The sequence below is a fragment of the Lolium perenne genome, chromosome 4 (assembly GCF_019359855.2).
Source record: "Lolium perenne isolate Kyuss_39 chromosome 4, Kyuss_2.0, whole genome shotgun sequence".
Classification (NCBI taxonomy): domain Eukaryota; kingdom Viridiplantae; phylum Streptophyta; class Magnoliopsida; order Poales; family Poaceae; genus Lolium; species Lolium perenne.
The window spans coordinates 144,011,406-144,024,470 of record NC_067247.2 but is presented as its reverse complement, the minus strand read 5'-3'; the positions used below and the strand labels follow the sequence as shown (position 1 = coordinate 144,024,470).

At 49.5% G+C, this 13,065-nt stretch overlaps 1 protein-coding gene across 1 annotated transcript; it reads right to left on the bottom strand.

Annotated features, from left to right (window-relative positions):
- Positions 1–2,064: 2,064 nt before the first annotated feature.
- Positions 2,065–9,704, bottom strand: LOC127294109 (uncharacterized). Its single transcript, XM_051323860.2, has 4 exons — positions 9,286–9,704; positions 8,686–9,187; positions 2,743–3,385; positions 2,065–2,618 (listed from the first exon to the last, which is right to left on the bottom strand). Exons 1-4 carry the CDS (start codon positions 9,599–9,601, stop codon positions 2,214–2,216), a joined length of 1,866 nt encoding a protein of 621 aa, XP_051179820.1. The 5' UTR covers positions 9,602–9,704; the 3' UTR covers positions 2,065–2,213.
- Between the last annotated feature and the right edge of the window lie 3,361 nt (positions 9,705–13,065).

Below are 13,065 nucleotides of genomic sequence, written 5' to 3'. Positions count from 1 at the left end.
GCTTCCTTGAGAGCCTTCAAGCTGCGAAAGTCCACGAAGAGCTGGGATCATGTCACTCGAATGCGGACCAGACAGTGCCTCACGACCACCACTTGTGTTGAGATTTACATGCTGCATGATCTCCATGGCGCCAGCTGCCAGCGCGACCTCCGCCGTCCCACTGCTACTGCCTGGTGCAAACTGTGGTATCCCTGGCATTACCTTCTTCCCATGTCCAAAATCAGGACTATCTGGAACAATATTTTCCTTGGTCATTTTCAGTCGCATATTATTGACTGTATTTGCTAGAGCAGTCTCCACCGCATCTTCAGTTCTCTGTTCATCCTCCTCAAAGCCAACATGTGCATCAACAGCTTGTGGTATCTCAGTCGATGGAGGGGCAGCTGGGTTGCTGAGAACGCGAGCTTGGTTTGTCGGTATCCCTAGCGATGATGAACTGACACTTCCTTCAGGTGTACTGAACCTTAGCGACTTCTTTACTGCAGGCTCGTCAGGTGTGGCAACAGCGCGGCTCTGGAACTTGCGCTTGGGAGAACATCTCAGCGTCGCATTATACTGCAAGGACCTCATGCCCAGCACCTTCTGCTCACATTGATCTTCATTATGACCTATGAACCCACAGTGGAAGCAAAAGTAAGGTACACGCTCATATCTCATTTGGTAAATCCGTGGAGCAGGCTGTCCCGCAATGGTGGTTTTGAACCTAGCTAGCAGCCTCTGGTTCAGCGGCCAATCAATCCTAACCCTCAGGTACTCACTCAGCTCCAGCCCCTCCTCATCCACATCAACCGTGACCACCTTTCCGAACTTCGATCCAAGCAGCACACCATATTCCTTCGTCTGTTTCCTCCAGGGAACGTCGTAGAAACGAACCCACAAACGGACTGGATAAGTATCCAGGACAGTTTCAGATGGTTGTGCACTATCGACAAGCGGAGCAATCACGCATGCGACTCCCAAGTGGATCCATGGTCCGCCGCCGTCGACAAATTTGTAGTCTCCCTCTTGTGTGAACGTGATAATAAAGAAATTGTCCTTCAAGGGCTTGAAGATCATCTTCCCACGGATGCGCCAGACCTCCGAGAAGTGGGTATGAATCAGGTTGAAGTTCGCCGGTTTAAGCGAGTAGTAGCGCGCCAGCATACGCCACACTTTGGGACGCGCCGGCGGCACATCCACCTCAGCCTCCTCCTCCATACAGAATTCATCCACCAGATCGATCCCACCTGCCAACCTCGCCTCCGGTCCCGCGTTCTTCCCCTCCGTCGGTGCGCCGTCCCAGTTGTTGTCCAGGTCCTCCTCTCTGCCCATGATCGCAAGGCACCTCTCCATCCCTGCCAGCACAATCTTATCACCAGCCGGCGGCTTCGGGTGGGTAGGAACCTCACCGGTTCCCCCGTGATCACCCCCACCACAGAGCAGCGACATCGTTTGCGCCGGAACGGGTCGTAGATTGGAACCTGGATCGTAGATCGTGGACTGTGTATCAAAAACTCTGATTAGGTTGGATACTCGTCCGCCTTGGTTTCCCTTTATATCCCATCTCGTTGCTATCCGATCTGGCCGATCTTCGTGAGATACACGGTTACGATTCCTATCTCCATCCGTAGTACTCACCTTGGACTCCTCATCACCATCGTAGACTCGTAGAACACCTATACCCAGAGCGCTCCCGTCCATGGTCGGGTGGCGGCGGACGATCGCCTTGGCGTCGCCCTCAGGCCCTAACCCTAGACGTAGCGTAGACGTCTTGCGTTACCACAACTATTAATCGATAACTCCAAGCTAAGCTAAACACGGTTCTTTGACTTGAAACCGTATGGATGAGACAAGTTGTGATGGAAGAAGTCACAAATTTGTTGATTTTCGCCGTCTTTTGCTGATCTTCTCCGTCTCCCTCGTGATGGAAGAAGTCACAAATTTAAGTGGAAAATAGATGAGATCGCCGGAAGTCTTGTTAGGATCTCATCATGACAGCGAAATGCATGAACCTGACAAACGGCGTATAAGTCTTCTCATCTTCTAAAGACTAAGGCACAAACTCGTGATACGTACACGGGGTGAACAAATAAATATGATTATTTTTTCTTACATTTCGCGTGCCTTATTTGTGTAAAAGACTCATGGAGTCCTTAAACCCCCAAACTCAACTGTTACCGCTATGAAAAGTTAATTAACAAGGGAACTAAACGTACTACGTACAAAAGATTCACTCAAACTCGAAAAAGTACAATGTCAGGGTCGATTCCTTGGGGAATAACCTGCTGCTCACCACACGTATCAGGGAGCGACAGGGCGACCTTGGTGGCAAACTGCAGGTACCTGTCGAACTTGTCGCTGACGTCTGCCCGGGGTTCATCATCGTCCCCAGAACAAGAGACCTCCGTGCTGCAGGTGCCATGATCGTGCAGCAACTCGCCCATCATGAGGTGGTGCTTGATCGCCTGGTGCCGGAAGGTCCAGTTGCCGCTGGCCCAGTCGAAGTCATAGAGCGGCAGGAAGCGGTGGCCGTGCGCGGCGACGAAGTCGATGGCGGCGAGGATGAACTGGAACTCCTCCCGCGGGAGGTAGTAGGCGAAGCTCACCCTCGTCCATCCCGGCTTCACGCCATGGTAGCCCTGGTGGAAGAAACGGATTCAAAACTGTCAACCCACGTAAAACCTAAAAGTATTTTACGAGTATAGAAGAGGTGTTCGAAATGACCGAATGGCATGTAAATATCGGGCACCTTGTTTTACTTACCTTAAGAATGGCGGAGCGGATGCGAAGGGAGAGCTCGTCGCCTACGTCGAGGAGGGCGTGACCGTACGGCCCGGCGCAGCCGCAGCCGCCCCTGGCCTGGATGCCGAAGAGATCGTTCATGAGCCTCGCCACGAATCGCCCGTGGAGGGGCAGCCGCCGCCTGGTCGTGGGCGTCGAAATGCCGCCGTCGTCCTCGCCGGGGTAGACGAGGAACGAGAATATGGGCAGGCGGTGCGCCGCGACGTCGCCGAGTACCTCGACGGCGGGGTTAGACAGGAGCCACCTCATGGCAGCCTCGGCGTGGGCGCCCTCCCTGAGCGCGATGGCGGCGAGGCCGACGTGCTCCTTCACCCAGAACGCGAGCGACGCGCGCACCTTCTGCGCGATGGGCGGCGTGCCGGCGTCCTCCCGCTCCTCCACGTCGTCGACGTACACGGTGTCGTCCTCGCTGACGCCGTTCACGTAGGCGACGACACCGCCGCCGCACGTGGTGGGCGGCGAGGAGGCGAGGCGGTAGAGTGAGCGGTGCATGAGCAGGATGCCCGGCGTGCCGGGCCCGCCGGGGAACTTGTGCGGGCTGAGGAACACCGCGTCGTAGCCGTCCATCGAGCCCGACCTCATGTCGATCTCCACGTACGGCCCGCTGACAATTACACAAGTGTCATGTCAGCACCACGCACGACACATAGATTTGCCAGACAGACCCATGGGGACACCATACGTACGGCAAAAATTAATTCCCTTTGCTGGTACTCATAGTCCGCTGTGTTAATTCCTAACAGTATATACTAGCTTCCTGAAGGTGTATGGAATTCGAACTGAGGCGTCGTCCTTTTTGTCAGATAACAACTTGAAACGTACACAAACATTGAACACACAAGTTTCAACAAAACACACTAAACACACCATACCAACACATCCACATCAGGAGAATGTGCATCTCATAATAATCCTGATAAAATGCATCTGTGTTTGTAAACGTTCGCGATCAATGGGATTTGAAATCTTGATGAGTGGAGTCATGTTTTGATGACTTGGGGTGTCTTTTATTATCCTTTCGAATTAATCCTCCTCAAAGTAGTATGGCAAACTTTTCGGTCATGATTACGTGGTGTTGATAAGTCTATTATTTCTCTTATTTGTAGGAATACCGGCGTATTTAGTCTATATGGCTTTGTTGAACGATTTGTTCTTTTTTAAGAAGAAACTCATGTCATCATTCTAACATTTTCACAGATGTTTTTCTTGTGTCAAATGGCTGTGTTCAATGTCATTTTTATAAAGTACACAACACAATCGCCAAGATGTACTCGTTTACCACCCCATTTAGATATCTTGCGTCACATAGAATTTTTAGTGTGTGATGATCATGTGTTTGTGTGGCCTATCTGTTTTGTTGATTAGGTTGCATAGTAATCCTTATGTGTGCTCTGTTAGACTTTTTGATTAAGCTTGATTTGAACTTTCTACAAGCTTGCAATAATTTTTGATATATGCATCTATCAAAAGCAGAGGACGAAGGTAATAAAAACTTCTATTTCTAAAAGAAATCGAGATTCTTAGCCTGTGTCATCTCCCCATTCAAGGTTCGAAGTATTGGACGAATGCAATCAATATGTCGACAAACTACCATTTTTCACACATATCAGATCGGGTAATATGACCGACATTTGGTTTGTTATTTTGATCTATGTGGACGAGTATGTCGGTAATGTGGGTTCAACATGCCTAATAAACTTCTTAGAAGTCGTTTGGAAGCCAGGTTTTCATTTCATTTGTAGCATTTTGAAATGAATACATTGTAATTCCAGAAATGGACACTTGTTTGGTTGCCACAGGAATTGTAAATGACAGTAGAATTCAATATTGAATTTGTTTGGTTGGCACAGGAATTGTGAATGACAGGTTTCAGTTCGGAATTGTGATTACACATGGTATCATTTTGCTGGATTTCCTAAATGAAATGATGGCCCAATTCTGTGGCAACCAAACAGCCCACCTATGAAATTTTAAAATGAATTCCAGGATTCCAGGCTCAAATGATGGATACCAAACGACCTCTTAGGTTAAACTCAAGAATTTAGTGATAGTATCTCTTAATGAACCATCCAAAAAGCTTTGAACCCTACACTCAAACTGTTTGAGCAATATATCTTATTAAGACATCATATGGAGAATATTAACTACAAAGATACGAAACCTTTACCAACACATCAATATGAAGTCAAATATATCTCCCCATATTTAATATCCTCCTACAACAATTAACTGATATCGATGTGATATCCAGAATCTTTCCCATCTAGTAAAGTTAATTTGTGAGCCATTCGAAAGAAACACAGTTTGTGTTCACTAGAATAGAATTGAAATGTACAACCTGATTTTTTTGCCAATCGCTTGCAGGGAGTCCTATAAATGTCAATATTTTTAAACCTGGAACAACAGAACAGGACTACTGAGGTCTTTGGGGAAATTTCTTCAGAAGTTGAGATCGATGGCCGGGCTAGCTACGACATTTCCAGGTCAATGCCTTTCGTTGTCAAAGAGATGAGGTACTAACCGAACTTCCTGTGATCATCCATCGATATTCTTTCTTCTAATTACTAGAGACAGATACACGGGCTATAAAAACTGTACGCACTTCCATCACGAGAGGGACCGGAGAGAACAAGATCAATGTTCAACAAGGACTCGAACACTTCTACTACTCTACTTTCATAATGTGTGCGGTACGTTCCCAGGTCAATTTTTGCTTGTAGCGTACACCGTCTTGGCGTACCATTGCTTGACACAAGTAACCGCATCATCAATCAACAAAGTCAAATTGGCGAGTATCATGCAGCAGCAGCATGCTGCTAGATAGTATATTAATTGGCGCAGCGCTCACTACGGGAAAAATATGCGTCGCCGTGCAGCATTTCTTTGCCGTGTGTCCCCGCACGGCAAAGAAATCTTTGCCGTGCGCACAGATAAAAACGCACGGCAAAGACCTTGGTCACGGGAAAGATAGACACAAGCGCACGGCAAAGATACGACTCACGGCAAAGATGGAAGAGGCCGCACGGCAAAGAAAAGTGCACGGCAATGGTCCAACACACCGCACGGCAAAGACTTGGTGCACGGCAAAGGCGTTGGGCATTGCCGTGCCTCATCCTTTGCCGTGCGCGCAGCTGGGTTGCACGGCAAAGCAGCCTTTGCCTAGTGTTTTTGAAAAAACGCACGGCAAAGAAGCCTTTGCCTAGTGTAAGCGCACGGCAAAGATGTAGAAACTGGATTTTTTCTCATCTCAAAAGGCATGGCATGGTATAGTTATCAACAAACGAACACATAGCTCAGTGGCAAGGTTGCACGCTTTCCCTACTCTGTGTCCTAGGTTCGATTCCCAGACCAGCCAGTTTGGGGCCTTTTTTTAGATAAAACATATTAGGCACACGGCAAAGAAGCGACCTTTGCCGTGCGGCGTCACACGGCAAAGCCTTTGCCGTGCAACGTTGGCGAGTCACACGGCAAAGAAGCCTTTGCCGTGCGATCTTTGCCGTGCGGGGTCGCACGGCAAAGCCTTTGCCGTGCAAATAGGGCTCTTTGCCGTGCAAATAGTTGCACGGCAAAGCCTGTTTTTCCCGTAGTGCTGGCCGGCATGGCAGCAGATGGAGTGCCGCAATGAACAAATTTCTCCAGCTTGAGATGTCAAAGCGTAGCGGTAGGAAATCTGACCGAGAAACGCGCATCTGTCGTCATGGTAGGTTTTCTGTTGGAATTTCTAGTGTTGCTTATATTAAGTTAATTTCCAGTTCTGACCAAGACTGACCGAGACAACACCGTGGTTTTTACTGAACTGTAATAAGTCAAACTGATAGCAATGGATAGCGATACCAGTAGGACGGAGTATACACCAGCTTCCACGAAAATGGGACTTCTTTGCACTTGCAGCTTTTCGAACGCTTCAACGGCCTTTTTTTGCTACATTTCTGACATGTGATTTTGTGTGTGGAAACTTGTACATTTTATTCATTTATAGTGTTTACATTTGCATCTAAACAACATCCAAGGCCTTGGATTTATCAAAAAAGAATCTCTCAAAACCACCCACGCATTCAAGTTTCAATCTCTTGAATTTTTTTTTGATTTTAGCTTATCTGATTTCAACATAAAATGTCATCGAGATGCTTCTACGATTTTGTTTTTAGACAATCTGAAAAATGACTTGGAAATAGAAGGTAAAGAACCGGCCAGTGCCCCATGATGGGCTAGCTGGCGACAACAGGGAGGCATCACGCCCTTCTCTAGTGGAAAGAGATATTCTTTAGGTACATACAATGGAGAGGGACATGCCGACATCAGCCTTTCAGTTGTGTCGTGTATGATTTTTATCGAGCGCTTGATATGAGATATTTTTCTATATTTCCGGGAAGATGATGAGCCCTGGAAGATCACAGCTCCGGACCTGGCGAGGACGTTGAAGGCAAACATGTTGATGCAGGTGGGAGACGGGGAAGGTTTCATGGTGATGCCTAGGCCTTAGTTTTCTCCAACTTATGTCTTGTTCTGTGACCGTCTCTTAGTTTTTCTGGTCTCGTTTTGTGACAGGCAATAGCTAGTGTGTGGTTGTAAACTGTTATGTATTAAGATCTCTTGGACCTGGAAAGATGTTGAATATTGTAAGTCCGATGGCACTAGTGGAAAATAGGGCTTTCGTGGGAGCCTTTTGTCGCGGGCGCGCCTGCACCCGCGACAAATGGGGTGGCCACGTCGCTCCGAAACCATTTGAAGCGGGCAGAGCCTTTTGTCGCGGCCTTTTGTCGCGGGCCGTATTACGACCCGCGACAAAAGGGGTCGCGGGTGGCCTCTTTTGTCGCGGATGGCCACCCGCGACAAAAGCCCCTTACCACCCGGAACAAAAGCCCTGTTTTCCACTAGTGTGGTTTCAGAAATGGAACTGGGGCTAAAGCCCTTTTCTTCTAGTTTTTTTCTCTCTATATTGTACTACTAAATACCATATCTTAATCACATATTTTTATTCACAAACACCATTGCTATAGATAAAACAAAGAGATAATGGGTAATACAACTGTATAACTTGTTTCCATTGTCTTTTGGATGACTTGGAAGGCGAAGAAAATGCCGACCTCTCAACCACTGTACATTAGCTAATCCTTTGACTCTAGCACCATGTTAGGAAAAAGAAAATAATACTATTGATTTTTCTACCACCAACTAGGATGCCACATCACCTAGCATGTCTACAAGTTTGCCGTATCATTGCGCCTTTTGGGCTACAAAGTATTTCCAGTTGTTTAAAGTTTATTGGTGTTAAGAGATTTATTTGTACCAGTGACATTGTTGAGGGGTATTTATTGGTGGACATGTTCTTTTATAATTTGTGATATCACAACAGGGGTGTAAAGTGGATTGTTGTATTAGAGCAAACACATATACATTGGGACCTTCTTTTCTTAGTTGAGCAAAATTATTTTTCCTAAGTCAACAATCACAAATGCTAATGCTCTACCCAACTGTGATTTGATTATGAGCAGATAATTTTTGAAGTAGAAATTGGACCCTTTTAACTGGCTCTCTTCTAATCGAACGGCAGATTACCTCAAGAAAAATTGGACCCTTGATTTGCTTGAATTTATGTTCTCCTTGGGCAAAAAATAAACGAAATATCAATTTTGGTAATTTGTTTGCCCAATTCGCCTCCCCTGACTAAGGTTTTCTCTATTCCACTCAAAACTCAAAACCCCAACCTAATCAAGATTATCTCCAACAAACAATAAAAAATCTAACGCAAAAACTAGAAAATATGTTGTATGTTTAAAGAAAAAGTTCGGTCGGTCATGGCGTTGTCGCTCAATACTGACTTACAAAAGATTAACTATAGCATTAGGATTTGTTCAAAAAAACTATAGCATTAGGACAGGCTAGCAAGGTCGACGTACGTACCTCGCGGCGAAGTCAAAGCATGCGAATGCGCCGTGTTGATGCAGGACGCGCGCGACCGCCCGAGTGTCGGTGATGATGCCGGTGACGTTGCTGCACGCCGAGAAGGAACCCAGCATGGGTCGGTTCGCGTGCTCGGGCGCGCTCAGAGCGCGCTGGAGCGCGGCGAGGTCGACGTGCCCGTCGTCGCCGGCGCCGACCTCGACGACGTCGGCCAGGCTCTGCCTCCACGATAGCAGGTTGGAGTGGTGTTCGTAGGGCCCCAAGAAGACAACCCAACGCTCCTCCGCGCGCATCTGCGCGAGCACCTGCGCCCGCAGAAGCGGCGGCACCGCCACGCCCATCGCCTCCTGCAGTCGCTTCACCGCCGCCGTGGCGCCGGACCCGCAGAAAAGCAGCGCGTCGTCGGCGCCGGCGCCCATGCACCGCTTGATGTAGCTGGCCGCCATCTTCACCATCCTCGTCGTCCTGCTCCCGACGTGGCTGTCCTCTGTGTGCGTGTTCCCTGTATACGTACACATCACAGACACACGTCGATCATTCTCTTGCATGCTCAATCCACCATGCAAGCTGTACCGTAGTATCAGTGCTGATCGAGCTGACCGTAGAAGGGAAGGACTTGTGTGAGGATGTAGTCCTCGATGTAGCGGAGGCTGCGGCCGGAGGCGGTGTGGTCGGCGTAGACGAGGGCGCGGCGGCCGAACGGCGTGTCGACCCCGGCGTCGCGGCCCACGACCTGTGACCGCACCCACTCCACCTTCGCCTCCGCCTCGGCGCTCCGCTCCGACTTGGCGCGCAGCAGGCTCAGCAGGGCCGCCGCCGCCGCCGAAGACTTCTCCTTGTTATCACCGCCGATCGTCGACATGGCCTCGCCGCGGCCGGCGGCGTCGTCCGCCATCGCCGCTCGAAGCGACGGCATGCTAAATGATTAAGCTGCTTGCAAATGCATACGAAATGTTATGGATCGATCGATCGAAGGCGCGTAATATACAATATACACGGTCTTTGTCTTGTGAGCTTATCTAACCTGTTGCATGGGCATGAGCGCATGACTGGCTGGCCGTGTGCATTTATGCAGCTAGTAGCTTGCAGCTTTTTGCTACCACACGCCTACGTGTCCAGGTTTATGTTCACATATTAGAGAAATTTGAAACCATGATCAACTGATTTACAATTTAAAATCGAGTAGGGTGAACAGATGAGATCATACGAGACGACTTGATCGATAAAGATGGTTTATCAATTATCAGGTCAATGTCGTGGTATGCAAATTGAGGTACCAGTTCATGTGATGAGTTGGTGAGTTGATCTATTAGAGACCTCGTTGCATCAGCTGAAAGAGATTTTAATACACTACATGATCGACCCAAGTCGCAGCTTGTAGTTACGTTGGTGTTTTCCATGCTTCCATTTGGTTGGATTTCAGTGTAATTGCATCACAGGTTGACGAAATTTCATCACGGCCAATTGATCGCCAGCCGGAAAAGAAAAACGAAAAAAAACAGTGAAAAACCAAAGAACCAGCGAAAACCAGGAAGAAACCCGGAAAAAACAGGACAAATAGTGTGGCCGTACCCGCGCTACTGTGCCGAAAGAGTTAGTGCATGCTTTGGCAGAAACTCAATTCGGCTCCCGGGTCTGTATGATCCCTCTACCATAAAAACATATTTCCAAGTGTTAAAAAATTTTGATAAAAAAATTTACATGTACATCTCCATAATATATGTGTATTCGTCAAGTTTCACGAAAAAATGATATTTTTTGTAGTCTAAACGAAAAAGAGAAAATTTATCTTGTGACAAGTCTTTGTTTCAGCACCAAATTTTGTCTTTTTTACACACGCCACATGACATGTCGATTTTTTTTTTCGAGAATACACCCTGGAAGGTGTATCAATCGCATAGAAGAAAGGCCAAGACGGCCGGTACAAAGCCAAGAAGGCTACAACTCCACTCCACGATACAACGCTACACCACGATACAACGCCAAGCGACAAACAACACACCCTGAACACACCCGATGATAAACGACTCTTCTTGCCCAACATTCTGCCACGAATGGCGAGAAGAGGAGCACAAGGCTTCAGGCCGCATCACGAACCAAGCAAGACAACACCGACTCGATATCGGCTCCAAGGCAACCCAGACCAACGTACCTCCCCTCATGCGCCTAGAGGAGTCGGCGAGAAGAAGGCAGGGTCTTGACGGACTTGGGGAAGACATCGAACGGAGCATCTGCCATGTCGTACATTGCGCCCCGGAAGCGCAAGCCTTGGGCCGCGGCCACCACCTGCAGCACATCACCAACCCCAAACTCCGAAAGCCGCATCGGTCCCTCCTCGATGGCCTGGACGACGTCTTCAAGAAGATAACGACACCTTGGCGCCGCCGCCGCCTAGTCCGGTGAACCGGACCTAGGGTTTCCCCTGGCATCAGAGGTAAAGGAAGGCACGGTGAAGGCCACGACCACGCCTTCAGCAAGGTAACGGCGCCCGCAGGCGTCGCCGTGATCAGCATCGGCCACCGCCGAGCAGGACTTTCGCCCGGCCATACACCGCAACCCCGATGTAGATGGAGCAGATAGGGGATGAGGATGAAAGCCGCCGGCTTTAGCCACCACCACCCGGAGAAGAGGAACATCGACGGTGGCAAGGGTTGTGCCCACCACCGGCAACAGCCGCCGGCCAGATCGGGGACCCAATCCCGCATCCGACGCCGGGGCCTCGGCCAACTAGCCTGCAACCGCGATACCACCATGGCGCCCGGCAGCAGCAGCTAGCGCCGCCACGCCGCTGCAGCAACCGCCTCAGCCCCGCAGCCCCGCCCATGGCCATGGCCACCAACGGACCCGAGGCTGCCGGTGCCGCTGCAGGGCCGTCCCGCCGGAGGGGGCTGATCCCCTCGTCACCACCGAGGCGCCGAACTCGCCGGGGAGGGCCGCGCCACCACGCCGCCGCCGATTCCCCACCGAAGAACGCCGCCGCCACGAGGACGGGGAGCCGCCGCCCGGGGGAGAGGCCCCCGCCGCCACCGTCGCCACCAAGGCTTCGCCCGGTGGGTCCTCCGGCGGCGGCGAGGGGGAGGGAGGAGGGAGGGGCGCGCCTGGGGGCGGCGGCGCGGGAGCCTAACCCTAGAGAGGGGTCGCCGGAACTACGATATGTGTACGTACGCGCGTAGCTGCCACGCAAGTCAAACGCCACATGTCGATTTTTCATGAAACGACTTTGTGAGCGTGTAGCACATGAAGATGTACGTGCAAAATTTTTGTTTCAATTTTTTTGACATTTTAAAATGTGTCTAACATGTATTTCAAAATAATGGGAGCATACGCTCCCATGTGACAAAACATCATGCTTTGGGCCATATATATATAGAGTTTTGTCTCTTCACGGTCCGTGCGGGATATAACTCGGACGCAGCGCACTCCTAGAAATATGGGCTGGTCCCATTAAAAGAGTTTTATTTTGACTTTCTCCTTTTCTTTCTTCTTCTTTTTTGCCTTTTTCTCTTCCTTATCTTTTCTTTGTCAGTGTTACTTTTTTTGTGTGTGCGTGTTTTTAGAATTTTTTGTGACATCTTGGATCAGGGCTCAATAAGATTGATAGGATACTCATATCAACAACTTGCAACTTTCTGGAAGCTTATCTCTAAAAAAACATCGAGGTTAAGCATGCTTGGCCAGTGGCGATTTGAGGATGGATGACCGACCCAGAAGGACTCCCGAGTGCGCATGAGTGAGGATAAATTGCGCATAAAAGACATGTGTTGGTTTGTGTGGCCGGTCTAGAAATCGTAGAGAGTTGGGGTAACATGCACAGCCGGGGGATGTGACATCCTAGCCCAGGGCTCAATAGGATTGATAGGGTACGCATATCAACAAGTTGCAATTTTTTTCCAGAAGCTCATCTCCAAAGAACATTGAAGTTAAGCGTGCTTGGCCCGGAGCGATTGAGGCTGGGTGACCGACCGGGAAGTCCTTCCCGGGTGCGCATGAGTGAGGACACCAGGAAGTCCCGGGTGTGCATGAGTGAGGACAAAGTGCGCAGGAAAGACATGTGTTGATTTGTGGGGCCAGTCTAGAAATCCTATAGAGCTGCCAGGGGTAACATGCCCGGCCGAGGAATGGCCAGGATGTCACATCTTTCCACATTATGCAAAAAATGTTCATCACACAACATGTATGTCTCCTTCGTCCAGCCGGGTCGGCATGTGTTTATATAGGCGTGTCGGCGGAGCGCTGAGGTCTCCTCAATCGTCACAGGGAGGTAGCTCGGTCGGATGGGGAGCTTCACGGCCTTAGTGGGGGACGAAGAAGAGGGAACATGCCCGTGGAGAATTTTGGCATGTCCCGGTGGACCTTCGGTTCGCTGGCGCATCTCTTGAT